Raw genomic sequence first — 24309 nt, forward strand, 5'->3', positions numbered from 1 at the left:
TCTGGGATACATGTGTGTCACATGACTGGGATACATGACTGGGATACATGTGTGTCACATGACTGGGATACATGTGTGTCACATGTCTGGGATACAGGTGTGTCACATGTCTGGGATACATGTCTGGGATACAGGTGTGTCACATGACTGGGATACATGTCTGGGATACATGTGTGTCACATGTCTGGGATACAGGTGTGTCACATGTCTGGGATACATGTCTGGGATACAGGTGTGTCACATGACTGGGATACATGTCTGGGATACATGTGTGTCACATGACTGGGATACATGTCTGGGATACAGGTGTGTCACATGTCTGACATGTTATGTACTAGTTGTGGTAAAGGTCACCACCTGGTCAAAGGCCCATAGAAACCACTCCTGTGTGCCCATCAGGTGAGTTGTTGAGGTCACATGACCCAGGAGATCCAGATGTGAATGCGTGTTTCATTGAGCAGGAAACAAAATATAAAGTATGAATGAAAAAGGAACCATGAATTTCCTTGAAAAATGATTTAAATTACACTGAATATTGATATTTAATTGTGACATTTGAAAAACTGCTGGTTTCACATAAGTAGCACAATAACTTGATTTACTTGGTTACAGATCGATTCTTAGTCTATGAATCCTGAAGCATCAACCACACCAGCATGTTAGGATTTAATAAAGTGGTAAAAGTAGAAAAAGCATTTAATCAGAAACAAATATGGTTCTGATTCTCTTAATCAGTAACAATAAAATTAAATTCATTTATCATATTGTTTATTAATACAGAGCAATAATTGACGATAAAATGGATTTAAAAGCAGAAACAAACATCTTCCACAGGGTGATAGCATCAGAAAGAGGAAGAACACGTGAAGCTTATCAAAATGAAAGTATCACGCTGAAGCATACGGAGGATGAGCAACCAATCAATCATCTAATGAACGATGAGGCTGAAGCTGTGATTACAGTCCAGTCCAAAGAGCACCAGTCCTTTAACTCAGCTTGGTTCACCTTTGTTCTGCTTCTGGATATCTCATTAATTAATTACCCTCAAGAACACTGACAGCAAAAACTCCAATGGTAACAAAAAATACAGAAATGTTTCAAAAACCAGTGTGAAGAGAAGTCTTTCAAAAGACTCTGACGGAAGTAAAAATCAGTCGACGTTGCTGCAATAGTGACTTTGCTTTTCTTGTAAATGATCAGATTTAATTGCTTTTAAAGTATTGTTCATCTGACACAAATGGGCAAACAGGTGTTTTTACATTGAATATAGAAGTTTGACCATTGCAATTTTAACGTTTGTGCCAGTACCAAGTGATTTATCTTAACAGGACTTAAACCAGGTGATTTGCAGCTTAATTCTGCGTTTGGGTTTCAGGCCCACAGTCTCACTGAGGAACCGTCTCTGCAGCCCCTCAGGGCCCCTCAGGGCCCCTCAGGGCCCCTCAGGGGTCAGAACATGGGAAGGAGGCGAGTCAGTGAGCTTGCTGAGTGAGTTCCTGGTCAGAGCTTATTTGGCGCTCTATTACCCGTTGAGCCTTACATGCTTCCACCTTGCTTTGGATGTCCCGCTTCCTTTCAAAATAGTCAACAAGTGGCGGCTCTGTCAGCAGCGAAGCCAGCACCTGTTCAAAAGTGATGGACCAATCAGCATCCAGCACGCTGCCCTGCCGCTGCTCTATTCCACCCGCCAACAGAGCGTCTTCAGAGAGGTCCTCGCGCTGCAGCGGGCCCGAGCTCCCGCTTGGATGTGACAGCACAGGCATGTTACCTTTGTCCTGCTCATTGGGGGCTGCTGTGTCTGCTGCCTCCTGACACACCTGAGGCTCACCTGACTCAACCCCACTGTGGGCCTCCTCTACCCCGGGTACAGTGGGCGGAGTCTGAATATCAGCACCATCCGTCTTCTTGCTGCCATTGTGAAACTTCTTGCCAACCTCACCAATACGTAGCAGAAGGCTCGCCACAGTGGCGATGGAATGGTACAGGTGCTGCTCCTCAGGTTCCTCACTGAACATGTTGTACAGAGTCTTACAAAGGTCGATAAACTGCTCCTATAGGTGGGACAGTTAACGGACAGGTGTGAGACAAACACAGGGCCAAGCAGGTCAAGAAAGGGGCCTGGGCCTCACCTGGTTCATCCTCGGCAGGTCTTTGATGGTCTCAGGCCTGGGCTCCTTTTCCATGGCCCACATTCTCAGGTAGTACCTGTAGTCCTTTACCTTGTCTAAAACAACAGAGAGATGCATCATAGTGACAGTGAAGCGACTCAAACAAGAAAACCCTAACCCTTTGGGATGTGATCTAATGTCTCAAGAGTGACCACAGTCATGACAAAATGAACAAAAGCAAAGAGATTTCCATCTTATTTGAGTAGGTTTGTTCTCTAACCCTAACCCTAACAACAAATGAGGGACCTTCCACCGTGACATGTGGAGGAAGCCAGCGTCCTTCTGCAGAACCAACCAAACCTTTGATTAGAGGTGACATCAAAATGGCAACAAAAAGCATGAGAGAAGTTTCATCATGCTCGATTCCCAGCCCATGATTTGAAATTTAAACAGGTACGATTATTCAGGAATTTTAAGGAGGCTCTGCATTGTGGGATTTTTCCTAAACTTTGTCCTTGATTGATGCAACATCTGATCACAAAGTTCTTAAAGGTAGACGGGTCCATTGTGCAGCCTTATCTCCACAGTCATTGTCCCAGTGTCAGACTGGTGCTCACATATCCATCATTTACCTTTTTTCTCCTCAGCGTCGACACCTTTGTCCTTCCCCACATTACCTGCACACAAACAGGATAAATTAACTGAAGTTTGGTTTCCAGTTGTGAGGCTGTGACCAGGTCTCATTTCAGGACACTTGTACTAACCCTAACCCTAACTAACCCTAACCCTAACTCTAACTCTAACCCTAACCCTAGCTAACCCTAATGCTAACCCTAACACTAGCTAACCCTAGCTATCCCTAACTCTAACCCTAACCCTAGCTAACCCTAACTCTAACCTAACCCTAACTAACCCTAACCCTAACTAACCCTATAAATGACCGGCTGAATACATGGAGAACGGCTCTCCTTCCTCTCTGTTGTTCCACCGTCTCGTCTCTAAGATTCTCTGAGGCTTCCTAAAAGTCTTCCCCTAACCCTAACTAACCCTAACCCTAGCTAACCCTAACCCTCTTCACAGTTTACCACCTGAGGAGCTTCTTAAGAGCTTTTGTGAATAACTTTCATCTTACCAAGAGAAATTGTAATGAAAAACTCAAAGATTCAAGGACCATTTAAGAGTTTTCTTAGAACATCCTAACGAGACGAGCTGCTTCCTCCCAGCTTTACGAACAGGTGTCAAACAGCGTAGTGACATCACTATGTGGGCGGGGCCAGAAGAGCAACAATGGTGACAACTGACGTACAAACCTGATGTCACTCCTTGCCTTCCTTCAGAGTCCGGATCTGACAGGAGGAAGGATTCTGGAAACAAATGTTAGAAAAGAGGAAAAGGAAGTAAAGACATGTGGGATCACGTGAGAGAGAGCTAATAAATGTGTTAATCAGGTTATCGTGCAAATCAGACCAATTGTCAGTATCGTGTGAGTGTTTATATCAATTCAATTCAACCATTTCATTTATCCCCTAAGGACAAAAGATACAGGAGTAGCACACAATCCAGCTTTGGTACAGCAGCAGCAGCAACACTGAGGAAAAACTGCGTTTTTACCTTGTGGAATAGTGGCAGCGAAGAAGTTTGTTGCATCCAGTGCAGACTCTGTCTCTTCAGGACAGAACGCTACAACAGAGAGAAAAGAAGGAAACACTCCATTTGGGAAGTGAAAGCTCACGCCGACTATACCCACATGTGTGACTTTACCTTGTGGGAGATGGAGCTTGTACAGAAGTTTGAGTTTCTCGGTCATATCTCCATGATACATCCCACCTGCAACAAAATAGACCTCATCTATCCGTCTTCTACAGGCTCATGGGGGAAGGCAGGAGGGAACCCCCTGGAGGGTCGCAGAGTGAGGATACAATCGATCCTCTACACCCACATTACTATCTAAACCCGGGTTTTATCACCATTATCACCACCAGCACAACTTCATCACGTCATGCTGGATGTTGCGCAACAAAGCAGCCAGTCACTGATTCAGGGTGGGGCGGCGGGAGCTCCTTCTGTAGGGGACTGGGCTGAGGAGCACACCTCTCCGTACATGCCCCTGTTCTGGTAGTGGGAGGAGGTGCCAGGACACCTTCAGTGGATCGTCCAGGTACCCTTGAGCAAGGTACGAAACTCCTAAATGCTCACGTACTGTAGGGCGTGGCAATGAGCTGGGGACTAGGTTAGAGCCTCAGGCAGGGACAGACTCCAGCCCCTGAGGAAGGATTCAGCGAGTCCTTTTTCAGGAGCACTGCAGTTATCCTCCTTTTTAAGATGCAACTTTGCCACCTTTCAAAAGCATGAGAGCTTATTGTATCCACCACGTAGGTCGTGACATCACACCCGAGCCGGTCTCTGGCAATGTGCACGCTGCCGAATGCTTATGACAAATGCCGGGTTTACACACGTGTAAAAAAAAAATCATGTTCACCCATGTGGGCTGTTAGAACAGAACCTGAGTACTAAAATAATCACAAACCAGGAGGGATGCGGACTCACTTAGGCCAGTGATGAACTCCTTAAAGTTAACCAGTCCGTCCTGGTTCTGGTCCAGGAGTCTGAAGAGGCGGGCTGACAATGTTAAAGTATGGCTGCTGCAAACCCAGGGAGCCAGGGCAGAAAACAGCTGGGCAAACTGGCCAGAGTCGATGCGGTACTGCTCCAGGTATGGCAGACTGGGATCGTGGCGTTCGGAGGCAGAACTGCAGGAGCCCCAGTAGCAGCTCGTCATGTGTTTGGCCTGAAGAACCAGGAGGGAGCACGTGTGTTAGAGTGGTTCTGGAGGACCAACAATGACAGTAAAATGAACAATATAGTCTTTTTATGGAATTTAGGCCGATAAACAAGGTTCACTTTGAGTTTTATATGATGTGCTTCCAGGTGATGCCACAATTTGTTTCCTCGTGCAGGATTTACTTCTGTCATTCACAGGATTTTGTCTTTTTCTAAATATAAAAGAGATATTTATTGCTAATTAAAAGCAGAGTACAAAATAGTGTTGTCCTTTTACACTCCATTCAGACTCGGGTTGTTTCTGTCTGTATCTGCATCAGACACACCTGCAATGATTCTCTTTCTTTAGATCAGTTGGTCACATGACAGCTGCTCAACTCTTTACTAACAGCAGGTGACGAGCCTGAAGTTCCTTTACCTTAAAGAGACAGAACAGGTCCTCCAGCTCCTCTATACTGAAGGCCGATTCGGTCATCATTGCTCGAACCTACACGTGTACATACAAAAAAGTACACACACACACACACACGCACACACACACTATGACATCAAATTCAGTTTGACTACCAAGTTAACTGTGCAAAGTTCAAAGCTGTTTTTAACAAAAATGGCAGAGCGGTGTCACCCACCACACTCCTCTTGGCAGTGTCCTCCAGTGACTGAATGACCTTTAACCTTTGCTTGAACCTCATCTGCTCAATGACATCGGAATGTAACGAGCCAAATCTCTGTTGAGAGAAGAGAAAGGGTCACGACATTTAAAGGGAGATAGGCTGAAGCATGCCAGCGGAACTCTCCGACCTCGTAAGATGATTTAATAAGGCTGAAGATGTCAATCTCAGCTGGAGGATCCTCTCCACTAGTCAGACGGGCATGCAGGTGAGGGATGGGTGGAGCTGCTGTCTGTTTGTTTACGACATTATCCAGGTACCTAAAAAGACACACATCCCCAACAGCCTTATGGGCAGGACTGCCAACCAGTTCACTCAGACCCAATCTGGACTCTTACCTGCCCAGGATGGTCATGGCTTCCCCTTCATCACTGCAGGACAATAGAGCATCCATATTAGCATGAAGCACAGCCAGCGCCACCTACTGACACATTCAGAAACAAGGAGCAGCAGGGTTATAGAGCACAGAGTGCACACACGTGAGCAGATAAACATGATTGTGCAATAATAATAAAGTAGAATACAGTACTTCTGACCTGAAAGATAACCTTGATGCCCTCATAGAAGAAGCAATCGACCAGGATGACGGCGCTGTCAAACGGCATCACCGACAGGAAAAGAGTGAGGAACCAGGACAAGCTGATGGTGGAGATGACTCCAAGATCCTGCATGTGTTCATACAGCAAAGGGAGGGAGGCCCGAGTCAGATCCTCAAAAACTCCCTGATCCACCAGGGCACCTACAGGACAAAAACACATCAGACCACAGAAAGCCATCCCATAATCCTGATGTGCATATAACATTGTGTGCGAGGGTCCCTAATTCAATCTCCCATCATTCTAATAAAGTGGAGCCGCAATCCCAAAATGCATCATGGAAAACAGCGTTATGTCAGGGGGTCTGAAGAAATCTGTCAGAACCTCCAGCTGATCCAAAACACTGCAGCCAGAGAGGTCACATGACTGTGCTGGCTTCTCTTAATCCCAGGACATACTTGAAACTCCTTCTCCCAACCTACGAGGTCCTTAGAGGTCCAGATCCATTACATCTGGAGAGGCGGACAGCACCAGATCAGCACGGGTCACTCTCAGAGTGCTGGTTTGCTGCTGGTTCCTGAACCTTTGGCAAGCGAATGGGGGCCCAAGTCTTTAGCTGTCAGGACCCCCTGCTGTGGAACCAGCTCCCTGTCAAGAACGTCACTACCATCCATGAGGAGCTCCGCCTTCACCACTGCAGGAGGAGGCCGACAGGCCAGTAACCACGTGTTTCAGGAGCATGCAGCGCAGCTTCAGGGTTCGGACCTCCACATTTAGGAGCAGCTTTATTCTTCTGGCCACAAACACACCAATATCCCAGCAGTCATGTCTGCCCAGCAACACTGCTACGGTTGCACATTGGGTGTATACGTGCACGCGTTGCACTTCTCACCTTTGTTTACTTCCACTGCTCTCGTCATATTTAAGTGGAGATTTAAGAATTGAACTGGCAGTGATTGTGCACATGACAAACCCACCACAGTGTTTACGTCCAAAGGTGTTGGTGGGAGACATCAATATATGGTGGATCCATGTTAAGGGTTAAAGACAGACGAGAGTTGGTACTGACCTACAACTCTGGTGTTGTAATAGTCGGGCAACATGCGCTCACAAAGTGCCACTAAGAGCCAGAAAGCGTCTTCCTCCGGACAATAGAGCAACAGGACGGAGGTGACGATGTTCATCGCCTGAAGCCAAATATAGAAGCATTTTACCAATCCATCATGCTGGAATGCACAGATCCAGGAGTGGTAGGGTTAGGGTTAGGGTTGGGGCTCACCTGGCAGTATCCAATGCCGGGGTTCCGGTGAGCATAGGCTGTGAGGACTCGACGCAACGCTGCAATCCCATTTTCATTCTGGAAGGCATGGTGCTCCGGCATGGAACGATGAAGGTCGCGCTCGATCTCCTCTGTTGCTAAAGAACATTGACCCATAGCCTGCTCAACCAAGTCACCATAGTAACCACGGTGGGTGTCCATTTCATTCTGTGCTCCTGGGTAGACAGGTGGACTGCTTTAAGTAAGTAGCATTAGCAATTGAAGTCCCTTTGGACAAACAAATGATCACTGACCAGAGAACAGAAGCCACAGTTCTCCTCTTAGGAGCTCCGGGATCCCATTCAGGACAAGTTCTCTGGTTCTTGAGGTTCGGTACATACACACCCCGCGGCCAAACTCGGAGAAATGGATGTTCCATGCTTCCACCTTCATCTTTTCTTTCATCTGCAGGAGGACAAGTTGTCTGATCACGCACTTCTAACACCCAGTTACAAGGTAATCTCTTCCAAAACATCTCAGCTTTCAAATAAAAGAACATACAACCAAATCTTTGTGGAATATTGATTAAAATGGCTTAGTTCATTTTTCCCATAAATGTGTAAGCATTTTTATTTCTTGCTCCAGGTTAGTTTTTTAGTTATCGCTGAACTCTAAGCTCAGTTTGTAGAGGATCAGCTCCTCATCACGACCGACGTGGATCAGCTCCTCATCACGACTGACGTGGATCAGCTCCTCATCACCACCGACGTGGATCAGCTCCTCATCACCACTGACGTGGATCAGCTCCTCATCACCACTGACGTGGATCAGCTCCTCATCACGACCGACGTGGATCAGCTCCTCATCACCACTGACGTGGATCAGCTCCTCATCACGACCGACGTGGATCAGCTCCTCATCACGACTGACGTGGATCAGCTCCTCATCACGACCGACGTGGATCAGCTCCTCATCACGACCGACGTGGATCAGCTCCTCATCACGACCGACGTGGATCAGCTCCTCATCACCACTGACGTGGATCAGCTCCTCATCACCACTGACGTGGATCAGCTCCTCATCACGACCGGCGTGGATCAGCTCCTCATCACCACTGACGTGGATCAGCTCATCACCACTGACGTGGATCAGCTCCTCATCACCACTGACGTGGATCAGCTCCTCATCACCACTGACGTGGATCAGCTCCTCATCACGACTGACGTGGATCAGCTCCTCATCACCAGACGTGGATCAGCTCCTCATCACCACTGACGTGGATCAGCTCCTCATCACCACTGACGTGGATCAGCTCCTCATCACCACTGACGTGGTCTCCTTCTCAAGATCAGCCTTCATGGAGTTCAACACAGCAGCCAAACTAGACCCTCATTGGATAAACGCTGCTAGGGTTAGGGTTAGGGTTAGTCTGCTAGTCTCCGCACGGATGTGCATCTCTGGGAGTCAGCAGAGCAGTGGGCGGGGCTGGAGGCTGAGCTTTGTGCATGCTGATTGGTCTAAATGCAAAATCCCAGTTTGATTGACAGTGAATTTTAACCACACAAAGACAGAGGACCCTCGGACCAGTTCAGTCCCTTTGTGGATCTTAGAGGAGTCCAGAGACAAACTGCAGCTCATTAATTTATATGTGCTTGGTGATTTATCCCATTTACAATAAAATGCATTATAAATACAACACAATGTTAGTCCCTTTCTTTAGTATAACACTCTCCTGTCCTGGTTTAATATCTTTCAGAGTTGAGTAAAGTGGCTTTAGTTAGTTCGTTGGCAGCAGAGCAGCCAGCAAGCTGCACATTTTGGCAGCCAGTTCTAAAACTGTCCACCTGATTTGGTTGATAGTCAACATTATGACAAGGAACTTAGAATTGGTCAAATCCTTGGAAAAGATGCCTTTATGGCCATATTGAATTTACCTATAAATACAGGGAAACATTTTATATTGAGACTGAAAAGAAGCCTCCCATCTCTCCGATACTGGCAGCTGCCACTGGTCTTTGGAATGTGGTGCTTAACCTGTTCAGGTGTTCTCTACCCCCCCCAGTAAAATAGTGGTTCTTACAGCTTTGGGGCCCAGGTCCTCCGCAACATTCTGGTGGTAGAGCTGCAGCAGACTGTGGCGTGCGGTAGGCAGGTCTGGGTGGTAATGATGCCTCCTCTGAGTACACTCATAACCAGCACATGAAGCCATATTGGTTGGCGCCTGAAGACCGAAAGAACACATCATATATACGGAATCAGACCAGAGAACACTTCAGTCTAACAGCTGCTACCAGAGTCCTCAGTGGTTGCATTTTATTCATTTAAAGAACCTGCAGACTAGCTTTCATCCGTCATACGATAGCAACATCAGAGCAAACTTTTAGAATAGTGACACACCGATTGACCGGTCAGAGACAGTGGACCAGTGTCGCTACTGTCAGGAGTTCGCTGCAGGAAGTCTGAGATGCGCTGGACCAAGAAGTCTCTGTCTTTCAGGTTTGCAAATAGGAAATTCATCTTGTTCTTAGTGCTGATGGAAACAGGGCAGGGCAAGACACTGCTGCTGTCTGCCTTCTCCACAATGGACACCTGTGGAATACATTTTGGATGACCTCAGGTCCTCATGTTCTCAGTGAAAATGCTCTGGTGTCACAGGTCACTGCACGGTGTTTACCTCTCGAAGGGGGATGATCAACTGACATACATCTTCTTCTCTGCTATTAAAACAGATGTAGTTGTTGGAGATGAACAGCTGTCCAATCACATGCATCTTTGCAAAAGGTGTCCACAGTGTGCAGCCAGTATGTCCATCAAGACGCTCGTCCTGCGTCAGCCGGAACATGGACCGATATCGCTCGTTCTTTGCACGTGCGTCCAAATCTCTGTAACATAAAAAGCAAACAGCTGATCAGGTCACCCACGTCACCTGCACATCACCCAGCCAGGAGCAGGGTGGGGGCAGCATTGGGCTTTGGAGCTGTTTCTCTTCAGCGGGAACCAGAGTCTCACTCAATGTGGAGGGAATTATCAACAGTTCGAAATAAATAGGCGCTTAACATTCTTCCATTAGAAAGCTGAAGAAATATACCACTTTGTAGCACAATAATGCCACAAAAAAATCCATCTAAATGAATGAAACTGTAAGAGGATTAAAGTTTTGGCCCAGAGATTCCCTCACCATCTGACATGTATGGAGAACTTGAAGATTTGCAGTTCATTTTTCAGTTCATCTCATTAAAGGTAGAAGACAAAAACTCGACAGAAAGTGTGTTTGTACCAACGCCGTCATTACCAATGTGCTAAAAAAACCCTGCCAGTGTCCTGATTTCAGGACCATTGTAACCGTAATGCACATCGCGAGCCAGCTGCAGCCCTGCTACTCTGCATATGTTGCTTTTGCCACCACCCTTGAGCCCTAACCCCCACCCCCACCAGTGCTGCTATACCACTGAATAATCCACCTGATGACACGACTTTATCGGCAATAATTTTAAACCAGCTAGAGTGAGGAAGTACAGCAGCTAGCAGTGTGGAGTAGAACCAACAACCCCTCTGGATGTGGGCGGGACAACAGAGATGAAGTGAACCAGATTTACTGGCTCTCAACAGAAGCACATCAGCGGTTGTTGGTTTTACATTTTGCATTCGACTGAGTGAGAACTCGTCCAGCTAACTCTGGGTTGAGGCCTGCTGTGATGATACACTTGAACCAACCTGTAGGTGATAGCAAAGTGTAACTCATTTGTATGAATCTTCATTTAGATCTAATCAGAAGGCCCTGACAGCCCGATAGACACACGGTTCTTAAACAAGTGAGACCTTTTGAGTGCAGAGACATTCTTGAGTGTTTTGCAGGGTTTGGGAAGTGAGCGGTCAGCTGCAAACGCTTCGTTGTCGAGGAGTTGCCGCATGGCGATGTTGGCAAGTTGCTCCATCAACTTAAAGGTGTCATTGATGTTGAGGAACATGGAGAAGAAATGTTCAGTGTGACGTGTGCTGACTCGAACGCTTTCTGGAAAGACCAAAGTGGAATTCTTCTCCAGTTGGGTCACGTCCGTCCATGGAACTACCAGGGTCACTGGGGGGGGGGGGGGGGGGGGGTAAGAACACAGGAAAATGTAAGCAGGTCTAGCAACAGAGAAAATGTGTCTGTGATTGACTGGCCATACCCTCCTTGCCCAGCAGGAAGGAGTAAAAGCACAGATGGTTGATGGAGAGGTAAAGCCAGCCCTGCCGTGGCACTCGCCCCTTCCAGTAGCTGCAGGAGTAATAATTCACCAGCTTCTCCTCATCAGGCATCCCAAACAGCCTCCTCATCTTCAGCTCAGCTTCCAGAAACTTTCCACTGTCCTCCACATGCTCCTCACTCTGCTTCAATCGGCTCTCCTCAGCAATGATGCCCTGCAAGAAGCAGCCTTACTCAGTAAAAGGAAACAGGCAGCATGCAAGAGAGGAACACTGGATGGAACAGAAAGTGACATACGGAGATCTTTCCTTTGACAAATGTGATGATATCTTCATCACTCTCAAAGATTGAGATGGTCTGCAGCAGGTTGGACTCCAGCCAGTCCCAGTGTTCAGTGATCTCCTTCCTAGAAGAGCCTGCAAAACAAAGTTGAAGGAGCAAATATAGAACTTCATCAAAACACAGAGCTCCCAGTCAAAGAAACCCACCACAGGCAATGTTCCAGTAAAGCTGTGAATCAGCTGTCTGCAGCAATATCCTGTAGGGGGCTACTCTGGCACTAGAGTCCAAAACCACATCCAGGGTCCCAACAAGGAGACCTAGAGACACACAGAAGGACAGACAGATGGGGGTGATGTCACCAGTGCAGAATGTCTCGGTTAGTTACAGCAAGAACATTCCAGCCATTCCAATAATTCAGAGAAAAACATTGGCAGGTTCAACCTTGTTAATCACTTGTATGAATCAAATATGATAGATTAATGGTTGTTTTAGCCCCGTGATGAGCTGGTGACTTGCCCAGAGTCTCCTCAGCCTCTTGCCTAAATCAACTCCCTCCAGCTCTCCTTAAATCTTCTTTCACACCAACTAACTTACACTTCATCCATAGATGTCTCTGTAGGCCTTGCTCTGAACCTCCTGCCTACGATCCCATCATCAGCGTGGTCTTCAAACTAAGGTGTGATGTACCTGTGATATTCTCATTCCTGTTCCTCTCGCTCCTCATTACACCCAAAGACAACCTCAACATCTTCGGCCTCTCCTCGGTTCCATTGTCTCTAATCCAGACAGCACTGGTCTTGTACACGCTTTCCTTTACTTTTGCAAATGGGCTCCATTGCAAACCTTGGTAGCGACGTGTGTTTCAAATAACTCGACTAACCCTTTTTTTTTAAAAAAAAGAAAAAGAAAAAAGAAACGGGTTAATAGGTATATAATGACCACTCTCCCTGGTTAGAAAGCACTCTGAAGATAGGATGTATGGTTGCAAACGTTTGATGAAACCAGGTAAGCCATCATCAACCGACCCATCAGCTACAGACAGAAGTGGCCTGGTGCTGGACGTGGCCTTCGGCTGAGTGGACTCACCGGAGAGACCCCCCCCGCGGCCGTGGCCTCGCCGCCTCTGCAGGATGAAGAAAGGGTTGGCCCGCTCGGATACCCACAGCGGCCCGGCCAACAGAACCTCCTCCGGCTGGATCCACATCTCCAGGTACTCTGTACGCGCTACCTGCCCAATACAACGTGCAAAAGGAGAATCCGGAAAAACAACGAGCTGAGCTTGTTTTGACTTGATCTGCTGACTGAACGTCACTTCCGGGTCCGGCATTTAAGACACGCCCCCACGTCTGCGTCACACAGGGAAAACACTTCTCCAAAATGTTAAATTCAAAAGTATTTTAACCTAAGAACCAGTGATCATCACCTGATCATTTTTATCTGTTCTTATGTTCATTGATGCGCGTCATTTCGGTGAATCTTCTCATTTAGGTCGAACACCTTGTTAACGTCATTGCATTTTATGATTTCTATTTTTTTTAAACTTCGCATACTGTAACATACTTTATGTGTAAAAGGTTTTCAAAATCCATATATGGAAGAACCACAATCATCATAATAAACTCCAGACAGACTTCTGTGAGGATGTCTGGTTGTATGTCTGTATGTCACTGACAGTGTGTGTGTGTGTGTGTGTGTGTGTGAGTTCTTCTCTCTCTCTGCATCCATCTACAGGTTTCGCCGCCTTCATAGCTGTATGCTGACCTGCTGACCTCCGACCCCGCTGACCCACTCAACTCCTACACCAGCACTTTGTTATAATAAATGTATTTCCCTGATCTCTGCCTAGTCCCCCCCCCCCTCTTTCTACCCAGCCCCCCCCATCAGCAGGAGGGTCCCCCCTCCCTACATCAGCCTGGTCCTGCTCCAGGTTTCTTCCTGTTAAAGGGGAGTTTTTCCTGCCCCTGTTCCTTGTTGGGGGTCAGGCCCTGCTGGGATTCTGAAGAGGGTCTAGAGACAATGTTGATAGTAACAGACGCTGATAAATAAAGATTGATTGATTGATTGATTGATTGAGTGAGAAAGAGAGAGGGTTGTGAGTGAGTGAGTGAGTCAGTCAGTGTGTGTCAACGTTACAGACCATTTCTGGGTATTTGTGCCTGTATGTTACAATCATGTGTGTGTGTGTGTGTGTGACGGACTGTTTATGCACCTAAGACTATTTCTGTGTGTGTGTGTGTGTGTGTGTGATGCACAGCAGCTAGTTAAAGGTATTAATGACACTTTAATAATGAGGCAGTAGAACACAGTAAACTAAATGCTACACACACCCACACCCTGCTCATCATCATTTGACAGACAGACACACAGACAGAAGAGGACACACAAATGTCCTCATTTTAGGTCACTTCAGAGATAATATTGATCTATTGGCAAGTTATAGATTGTATAATGCAGTTTATAGGATATATAATAAAAGGAGTCCATCACATCACAATTGCCTGTTAATAGCAGACGGTGAGCCAATAGGAAGAGAGTTCTCCACCATGTGACCTCTCTGTATTGGTTCCTGTCTGAGGCGGCAAATGGTGAATCACATGATCTGGAACTGTGTTCAGACACATCTGATTTTTCATTGGAGCTTTTCCTAATGCGTCCCACGTACCAATGTACACCCCCAGGGGACTTGTGTTCTGGTTCCGCATTTCATTATTTTCACATATTTGGATACAGGAAGAAAACACTGTCATGTAACTGTTTCCTCCTCATAGTCTGGCTGCAGTCACATAATGCTCAGAAAGAACTATCAGTCTGGTCCAGGTGCAGGTCTTCAGACACACAGGAGACCTGAGCAGACTGCAGGAAACTGCATGATAAAGATGTTCCGAGCTACCACAGTAGGGATATGATACAACAACAGGAAGTAGTTCTGCTTTAAGTTCACAGGAAGACAAGAACTTTAAGAGCCACAAAAACCACTTTAACAGCATTTCAACTTTTGAAAGTTCTCTGGCCTAGACTCTGCTATTATAGAGAATAAAGTTTCAACAAAGTATGAATGGGTGTGTGTGGGTGGGTGACCGCCTAACTCCAGTCTGACTTAGTTTATTGTTGGTCTGGCTCCTTCCAAAAGAAAATGAACACTCCTCTGTCCATCAGCAGGTGGCGATAGTGAGTGGAAACCAACCCCTTCATGGTGGTCTCAGGACTTGTCTTCATAAAGATCAAGTGAGGCCTGGATGTCAGACAGCTCCATCTCACACAGGATGCTGCGAGGAGACGTCGAGTTCCTGTTGAAGAAGTGGCCCCGGCCTGACAACACAAACACACTTCAAATGATCTGCTTCATCCTGTCCATCCTTCCTCCAACCTTTCATCCAGATGTGTGTGGTCTTACTAGACACAGCGATGCTGACTTCAGCAGGTGTTCTGGGAGTGGCCTCAGTATGAGGTGGGCTGAGCTGGTCCAGGTTCAGAGAGGGCTGGTTGCTGTCACCCAACAGCATCCGGTGGCTGCCAGATGCCTGACTGATGCCCAAACGCTCCACATCCAACACAACGCTGTCCACACAGGGAAGACTGGTCTGGGAACACATGAGGAAGGGTTCGGGTTAGGGTTCGGGTTAGGGTTAACCCGAACCCTAACCCTAACCCTAACCCAGGAAGTCCTGCTGGACAAGTCAGAATCCACTCACCATGATTCCGAGCGCTTTGAGGATGTTGAGTTTGCAGATGGGACAGGTGCAGTGCTCGTTCAGCCACGGGTCCACGCACATTTTATGAAACACATGTCTGCAGACAGGAAGATATATTAGCAGACAGACCGGTGCAGATTCTAGCAGATATAGTGATACACCCCGAGTTTACAACAGTAGGCTTCCTAAAAACTGCCACCAATCGACAGTGGAGGATCTACAGGCGTCGCTGGGGCCAAATACCATCGACTGTATATCAAAGTCAATAAATGATACGGGCACATGTACACCAATGCATAAATGTTCGTCAATATCGAATAACCCTATATATAAAGTACATTTCTTATGGACATATAAACAGCACATATAAACTCTGTAGAACTGGGCTGAGCAGCAGAGGGTTCTTGATTCAGGCACCGGTACAGAAAAACATGGATGGTCGTGCAGTAGTTTGGGGAGGTGCCAGGACTCCTTCAGAGCACTGCCAAGGTACCCTTGAGCAAGCTCCCGAACCCTCAGAGAGGACCCTGCCTTCACATATTATGGTTAAGAAAAAGAATGCAAATAGCCCATATAAAAATGATATTGACCAAAATGCCTGTTTTTGTTTCCGCTCGAGTCATTTTTGGTCCTCACACTCACTCCAACACAATTTTAACTTTGCTCCCTGTTTGACAGCAGAGAAGCGGACTGGCAACAATCAGGCGGCGCTCACTTGCAGGGCAGGATGCGAACCACATCGTTCAGCTGGTACGCTTCGATACACACAGCACAGTGGTTGAAGTCTGGGTCGGTTTCCTGCAACACAGATGGGAACAGGTGGTAGCCAGGCTGGCCTGGACGGCTGGATGGAACCCTAACCCTAACCCTAACCCTAACCCTAACCCTAACCCTAACCCTAACCTTAACCCTAACCCTAACCCTAACCCTAACCCTAACCCTGGACGGCTGGATGGAACCCTAACCCTAACCCTAACCCTAACCCTAACCCTAACCCTAACCCTGGACGGCTGGATGGAACCCTAACCCTAACCCTAACCCTAACCCTAACCCTAACCCTAACCTTAACCCTAACCCTAACCCTAACGCTAACCCTGGACGGCTGGATGGAACCCTAACCCTAACCCTAACCCTAACCCTAACCCTAACCCTGGACGGCTGGATGGAACCCTAACCCTAACCCTAACCCTAACCCTAACCCTAACCCTGGACGGCTGGATGGAACCCTAACCCTAACCCTAACCCTAACCCTGGACGGCTGGATGGAACCCTAACCCTAACCCTAACCCTAACCCTAACCGTGACATTTCAGTGTCATGGTCAATGTCTAATGAGCCTCTCAAGATTATATCTCAGTAGCGTTCTTTTAATAGAAATATCAGCTTATTCAACACAAAGCAGGGACAAATATTTTGAATGAATTTAATATCAACTAACATTTTTTGGCGATTGAAAGTAAATCAGCATCGAGACACTACTTCAAACCATGATGGAGAGTTTATCAGTGTCAGTCTGAAAGCCAGAAAATGCAAATATTATGGGAGAGAATTCAGAAATCTGGATATACACACACACAGATGTATATATGTGTGTGTGTATATCTCCGTATATATGTGTGTGTGTATATCTCCGTATATATGTGTGTGCGTATATCTCCGTATATATGTGTGTGTGTGTGTATATCTCCGTATATATGTGTGTGTGTGTATATCTCCGTATATATATGTGTGTGTATATCTCCGTATATATGTGTGTGTGTATATCTCCGTATATATGTGTGTGTGTATATCTCCGTATATATGTGTGTGCGTATATCTCCGTATATATGTGTGTGTGTGTGTTATATCCGTATATATGTGTGTGTGTGTATATCTCCGTATATATATGTGTGTGTATATCTCCGTATATATGTGTGTGTGTATATCTCCGTATATATGTGTGTGTGTATATCTCCGTATATATGTGTGTGTGTATATCTCCGTATATATGTGTGTGCGTATATCTCCGTATATATGTGTGTGTGTGTGTATATCTCCGTATATGTGTGTGTGTGTGTATATCTCCGTATATATGTGTGTGCGTATATCTCCGTATATATGTGTGTGTGTATATCTCCGTATATATGTGTGTGTGTGTATATCTCCGTATATATGTGTGTGTGTATATCTCCGTATATATGTGTGTGTGTATATCTCCGTATATGTGTGTGTGTATATCTCCGTATATATGTGTGTGTGTATATCTCCGTATATATGTGTGTGCGTATATCTCCGTATATATGTGTGTGCGTATATCTCCGTATATATGTGTGTGTGTGTGTATCTCCGTATATATGTGTGTGCGTATATCTCCGTATATATGTGTGTGTGTATATCTCCGTATATATGTGTGTGTGTATATCTCCGTATATATGTGTGTGTGTGTATATCTCCGTATATGTGTGTGTGTGTATATCTCCGTATATGTGTGTGCGTATATCTCCGTATATATGTGTGTGTGTGTATATCTCCGTATATATGTGTGTGTGTATATCTCCGTATATATGTGTGTGTGTGTATATCTCCGTATATATATGTGTGCGTATATCTCCGTATATATGTGTGTGCGTATATCTCCGTATATATATGTGTGCGTATATCTCCGTATATATGTGTGTGTGTATATCTCCGTATATATGTGTGTGTGTATATCTCCGTATATATATGTGTGTGTATATCTCCGTATATATGTGTGTGTGTATATCTCCGTATATATATGTGTGTGTATATCTCCGTATATATGTGTGTGTGTGTATATCTCTGTATATATGTGTGTGTGTGTATACAGTATATCTCCAGATATCTCCAGAGGTCTGAGTGTGATAATGCCAGTTGCTCCCTTGTCGTCAGTATCCTGCTGTTAGCAGCTGCTCACATCTCTCTCCTGCATTCTAACCCTAACCCTCTAACCCTAACCCTCTAACCCTAACCCTCTAACCCTAACGCTCTAACCCTAACCCTAACCCTCTAACCCTAACCCTCAAACCCTCTAACCCTAACGCTCTAACCCTAACCCTCTAACCCTAACCCTCTAACCCTAACCCTCTAACCCTAACGCTCTAACCCTAACCCTCTAACCCTCTAACCCTAACCCTCTAACCCTAACCCTCTAACCCTAACCCTCAAACCCTCTAACCCTAACCCTCTAACCCTAACCCTCTAACCCTAACCCTCAAACCCTCTAACCCTAACCCTCAAACCCTCTAACCCTAACCCTCTAACCCTAACCCTCTAACCCTAACCCTCTAACCCTAACCCTAACCCTCTAACCCTAACCCTCTAACCCTAACCCTCAAACCCTAACCCTCAAACCCTAACCCTAACCCTAAAACCCTCTAACCCTAACCCTCTAACCCTAACCCTCTAAACCCTAACCCCCTAACCCTCTAACCCTAACCCCCTAACCCTCTAACCCTAACCCCCTAACCCTAACCCTCTAACCCTCTAACCCTAACCCCCTAACCCTAACCCTCTAACCCTAACCCTCTAACCCTCTAACCCTAAACCCCCTAACCCTAACCCTAACCCTAACCCTCTAACCCTAACCCCCTAACCCTCTAACCCTAACCCTCTAACCCTAACCCTCTAACCCTCTAACCCTCTAACCCTCTAACCCTCTAACCCTAACCCCCTAACCCTAACCCTCTAACCCTAAACCCTCTAACCCTAACCCTCTAACCCTAACCCTAACCCTCTAACCCTAACCCTCTAACCCTAACCCTAACCCTAACCCTCTAACCCTAACCCTAACCCTCTAACCCTCTAACCCTAACCCCCTAACCCTAACCCTAACCCCCTAACCCTAACCCTAACCCTTGTGTTGCCTGACTGACTACACAGTTGGGCAGGAGAACAAGAGACCTTTAACTCGTGTTACAGGACAAATAAGTTAGTGAAAGAGCTCCTTTAACAATAAGTTGGGTTGTGTTCTTATAAAGTTGCACATAATATCCCAACAGCATTAGTTTACATAAATACAATGAATGAGTGAATTTCATGGACGTTAATAGCATCGTTTCACGTTTGCAGACATTTAAACATTTGGTTTATGTCAGAAGAGGAAGCACATCACTAATTCTGTCCTGCAGAGCAAAAATGAAAGTGGGTGAAGAGGACAAAGGCCAACCTTGTCTCCTTTCTTCACCGTCCTTGTGGTCAACTTCCCAATAGCTTTTTTTGCTGCATCGCCAAGATGACGCTGAGGCACAAAAACAGGACACAAATATGTGCACGTGAGAAGCATGAACGGCAACACAACACAGCTGACCAACTGCTTTCAGGGTTAGGGTTAGGTTAGGTTAGGTTAGGTTAGGTTAGGTTAGGGTTAGGGTTAGGGTTAGGTTAGGTTAGGTTAGGTTAGGGTTAAGGGTTAGGGTTAGGGTTAGGGTTAGGTTAGGTTAGGTTAGGTTAGGGTTAAGGGTTAGGGTTAGGGTTAGGTTAGGTTAGGTTAGGTTAGGTTAGGGTTAGGGTTAGGGTTAGGGTTAGGTTAGGGTTAAGGGTTAGAGTTAGGGTTAGGGTTAGGTTAGGGTTAGGGGTTAGGGTTAGAGGGTTAGGGTTAGAGGGTTAGGGGTTAGGGGTTAGAGGTTAGGGGTTAGGGGTTAGGGTTAGAGGGTTAGGGGTTAGGGGTTAGGGTTAGAGGGTTAGGGGTTAGGGTTAGAGGGTTAGGGGTTAGAGGTTAGGGGTTAGGGTTAGAGGGTTAGGGGTTAGAGGTTAGGGGTTAGGGTTAGAGGGTTAGGGGTTAGAGGTTAGGGGTTAGGGGTTAGGGTTAGAGGGTTAGGAGTTAGGCGTTAGGGTTAGGGGTTAGGGGTTAGGGGTTAGGGTTAGGGGTTAGGGTTAGGTTAGGGTTAGAGGGTTAGGGGTTAGGGTTAGAGGGTTAGGGGTTAGGGTTAGGAGTTAGGCGTTAGGGTTAGGGTTAGGGTTAGGGTTAGGGTTAGAGGGTTAGGAGTTAGGGTTAGGGGTTAGGGGTTAGGGGTTAGGGTTAGGGTTAGGGTTAGGGTTAGGTCGGTGTGGTCACAGTCGGAGTTGTTACCTGGCTGCGGTCGTGGGAGCTGGAGTAACGAATCTTCTGGATGAAGTAGAAGATGAGCCACGCAGATGAGATGATCATGAGCACGATGAAGGAAATAGAAACAAAGACCAACGAGCCGCGATTGTTTTTAGTGGTTTTAAATACTACAGACACCAACACGGTCAGGTTCCGATCCAAGTGTGCCAGGATGTCTTTACCATATGCCTCCGGAATCATCACTGCCACTGTGTCACCAGTGCCTGCAAAGACACAAGCAAAAGAGGCCTCTACCACGTCTCTCTGATGCACTCGTTCTTAATTCTGCCCATCTTTGTCCTCCCAAAAAGAGCCTCCACATGTTCAGCTGTGCCTTCTGTCTTCTCCCCAGTTCCACCATCTTTAAAGCAGACAGCATTGCTGGTGTCACTTCCTTCTTCTACACCTTCACCTTCATTGTTAGTGACATTTTACTTGATTCAAACCTGCTTGCAGAAGCTTTTTCACCTATGTTGACCCCAAGAACTTACAAGCATCACCTTCTCCATGTCTCCACCCTGAAACCTTTTCTCCACCTGGCTCCTATCATGCACCCTGTAGAATTACATCAGTCATCCCGTCCATCACCATAGCAACAAGAAGGGGCTCAGGGCTGATACCTACACCCTGACCTCCTCCAGCACATGTCACAACCATCCCATGGCTTTCAAATATGTCCGGTACCAATCAAACATACTTCTGGGGTCCCCAGACAGGACCACACTTCCTGTCATGTGATTTCTGTAGATCTAAAAAACCATAGCAGCTCTCTCTGACTTTGTTTTTTTCTCATTTTCTTCATTCATCAGCTCTTCAAAGTGCTCTTTCCATCTTCACACGTCTGGCACCGTCAGTACATCTCCACTTCTTTGCTGCTACAGGTCCTCAACATCTCTCTGCCTCACCTGAGGAAATCCTTCTCTCCCTACTTACTGTCCAACCGAGCAGAAAAGTCAGTTCTCTTTTCTATTTCATTCATTTTTAAATTATATTCATCAGTGTTTTTCTTTAGTTCTGCTGCTTTAGCTGATCTATATCAATAAACTTGCATCGGAATATGAAAAATACACAGTGATGTGGAAAACTGCTGAAGCATGCTAGAGTCAGACCTTCGTGTCCCATCATGACCGTTTCCTCTGTAGAATTGTTGTAGATGAGGACGGCTGTGGCATTGAAGGAGGCAGCTTTCAGGATCTTTTCTTTAAAGGTGCAGTTTCCTCTCTGCAACAGCGCCACCCACTGGACAGTCCGAGGAGGAACCAGGAAGCGAGTGCCTGGGTCACAGCCCTGTCGGTCCACCACTGACAATACATACCATAACCATGGTCACTGCATGTTTATTATTATATCAATTATTTATGACATAATACAGCTTCTGCTGATGGACACCAGGATAAAGGAGGAGAAAAAGGGGCGAGAGGGCAGGTGGACAGAACGGTTAGTTATCTTGAATATATAGATTTTAAAGTGAGGGGTGAATTATTGGGTCTTAAAATGCCCTCAATAAGAACAACTGGGAAATAGATGCTGCTACTCTCCTGAGTAGATTTGGATCAATTACCCATTAATATTTTCTGTTTTCTCCGTCCTGATTGGCCAGTTCTGTTATTGCCCCCTTCCCCTGAATAAACATGTGACACACGGCAGAAAGCTGACCCGGGACCAGAAACATGATCCCAGTGATTGGATTTGATCGTGGTTTTGTTTCTTTCTGCTTGTGCATGGTTGGTAACGGCTGCCAGCTGGCTGCAGAGCATGGCTGCACCTCTCCGACATGTCTGCAGACAGTCGGCGCGCCGCTGCAGCTGCAGTGTCCTTCAACCATCTGTAATCTGACACTGACACAGGAACGCTCCGACCTTCGGAGGATAAAAACCTCTGCAGTGCTCCCATTGAAGTCTGCCACAGCCACAAATGTTACAACCATTATCTCCGCCACAACCCCCACGTCACACAACAAATGTAAACGGAAGCTCTGTGGAGCCAGAAACGGGCCCTCACACTCCAGAAACACCGGCACGCCGGCCCTCCAGAGACCAGTAGACAGAAAAGATGAGGACATTTCATTTAACATTGCCAATTCAAATTTGGACTCCACAGAAAATGTATAACTCTTTACCTGAAGGAAAATTTCAGGAAGAGGTGATTATATTTGGATTTTCTCCCTAATTTGTGTTTTTCTCGTGTTAGCATCAAAAATAACAGTTAAATCATGGAGAAATCATTTTCTTAGGGTGAAATAATCAAATACTCTTCAGAGCTAAAATCAAAGAACATGTGGTCTTCTGCAGCAAAGCGGCTAATTCACCGTGCACGGGTCAGTACCTCCACTGCGCGGGGCAGGTGTGATGACCACACCCCTCGTGTCCACTTTGGGGGAGTTTTGGCCGTACTTGCCCTCAGCACTGCTCATCACCTGGACTAAGTTTCCACGCCCATCCAGCACTGTGGCATTCACAGTGGCACCCACATTGTCCTCTGGCACCACACTTCTGTCAGAACGGGCCGCCAATGCTGAGCAGGACAAGAGCAGGACCTGGACCTGCAGCAGGACCTGGACCTGCAGCAGGACCAGACCTGAGGACTGGGACCAGCTCAGAGATGACATGTCGTCGGCTGACGTTTCATCAAACTGTCAGGAGATAAAAGTGAAAAGAGTTCAAATCATTTCCTCTTTGTCTGGATCCAATATTAATACTGAAATACTGATCGTTTGCTTTCATCATCTGCTCATTATTTGTCAACTGTCCAAATAATTATTGTATTATTTATTAATAATTAGTCATTCTGGCCCTTTTCCGGTCTTAAAAACATGTCAACAAACCAGTAAGTAACAGAATTGACTGTTGATGTAATAATTCGTTGACTAAAATAAGGAGCATTTCTAAAATGTGAGTGACTACAGACATGCTTCGGACTTCATCCTAACATGATCCTCCTCATCATCGCCGCCACCTCGATGACCATCCTCATCGTCACCATCATCCTCCGACACCACCGGATTCACCCCCACCCACGATAACCACGTCAGTGGAGGATCACATCGACATTTTATTGCACGGATTCGATGGTTCTCGCCCAAACGCAGCGGTTCTATCAGCGGCTCCGTCTCGCTTTGTCTTACCGTGAACGGGCGGACAGACAGGCGGGCTTCCGGTCCGCTGACCCCCGCCTGTCGACCCTCTCCTTACGCGCTTATGTAGCTGTGACCCAGATAGAGGTCCAACTGGATTCGGAGGCTGCTTTTGGTACCGATGTTGTTGTGCAGGTTCTTCCGCGCAGATTTGCTGCGGCTCCAGGGTCGCATCTGCTCTGCGCATGCGCACAAGCGCGACAACGTGGCGCGTACGTTACCTTCATACCTGCGCTTTGCATCAAGTATCGCGATACGCGCCAAGAGAAGACGAGAGATGGAGCTGCACGATAATCACATAACAGATTCTGCAGTGGGGAGATCATCCCGGAACAACGATAACAACACCCTAACCCTAACCGCAACCCTAACCCTAACCCTAACCGCAACCGCAACCCCAACCCTAACCCTAACCCTAACCCTAACCCTAACCGCAACCGCAACCCCAACCCTAACCCTAACCCTAACCCTAACCGCAACCCCAACCCCAACCCCAACCCTAACCCTAACCGCAACCCTAACCCTAACCCTAACCGCAACCCCAACCCCAACCCCAACCCTAACCCTAACCGCAACCCTA

At 46.6% G+C, this 24309-nt stretch overlaps 2 protein-coding genes across 5 annotated transcripts; both read right to left on the reverse strand.

Moving 5' to 3' along the window:
• Nucleotides 1–527: 527 nt before the first annotated feature.
• On the reverse strand, nucleotides 528–13141 carry LOC101065107 (TBC1 domain family member 9B). 4 transcript variants are annotated; one of them, XM_029832170.1, is made up of 23 exons: nucleotides 12909–13141; nucleotides 12510–12703; nucleotides 12029–12139; nucleotides 11838–11956; nucleotides 11524–11755; nucleotides 11174–11432; nucleotides 10029–10236; nucleotides 9752–9943; nucleotides 9435–9575; nucleotides 7669–7819; nucleotides 7376–7590; nucleotides 7166–7283; nucleotides 6097–6299; nucleotides 5899–5981; nucleotides 5691–5820; nucleotides 5519–5617; nucleotides 5308–5376; nucleotides 4656–4896; nucleotides 3720–3935; nucleotides 3419–3472; nucleotides 2741–2785; nucleotides 2130–2224; nucleotides 528–2051 (listed from the first exon to the last, which is right to left on the reverse strand). In XM_029832170.1, the coding sequence occupies exons 2-23, from the start codon at nucleotides 12568–12570 to the stop codon at nucleotides 1473–1475; spliced, it is 3621 nt and encodes a 1206-aa protein (XP_029688030.1). In that variant the 5' UTR covers nucleotides 12571–12703; nucleotides 12909–13141; the 3' UTR covers nucleotides 528–1472. The 4 variants fall into 4 exon arrangements, with proteins under 4 accessions (XP_029688030.1, XP_011618669.1, XP_029688031.1 ...); XM_011620367.2 differs by lacking the exon at nucleotides 12510–12703 and having other exon boundaries at nucleotides 3720–3788; nucleotides 3870–3935; nucleotides 12909–13140; XM_029832171.1 differs by having other exon boundaries at nucleotides 12417–12703; nucleotides 12909–13140.
• Nucleotides 13142–14083: 942 nt separating this feature from the next.
• Nucleotides 14084–23912, reverse strand: LOC105419046 (E3 ubiquitin-protein ligase RNF130-like). Its single transcript, XM_029832176.1, has 9 exons — nucleotides 23721–23912; nucleotides 22922–23228; nucleotides 21706–21897; nucleotides 20582–20820; nucleotides 19679–19750; nucleotides 16230–16312; nucleotides 15515–15611; nucleotides 15217–15403; nucleotides 14084–15131 (listed from the first exon to the last, which is right to left on the reverse strand). The coding sequence occupies exons 2-9, from the start codon at nucleotides 23202–23204 to the stop codon at nucleotides 15022–15024; spliced, it is 1263 nt and encodes a 420-aa protein (XP_029688036.1). The 5' UTR covers nucleotides 23205–23228; nucleotides 23721–23912; the 3' UTR covers nucleotides 14084–15021.
• Between the last annotated feature and the right edge of the window lie 397 nt (nucleotides 23913–24309).

The sequence above is a fragment of the Takifugu rubripes genome, unplaced genomic scaffold (assembly GCF_901000725.2).
Source record: "Takifugu rubripes unplaced genomic scaffold, fTakRub1.2, whole genome shotgun sequence".
NCBI classification, from domain to species: Eukaryota; Metazoa; Chordata; class Actinopteri; order Tetraodontiformes; family Tetraodontidae; genus Takifugu; species Takifugu rubripes.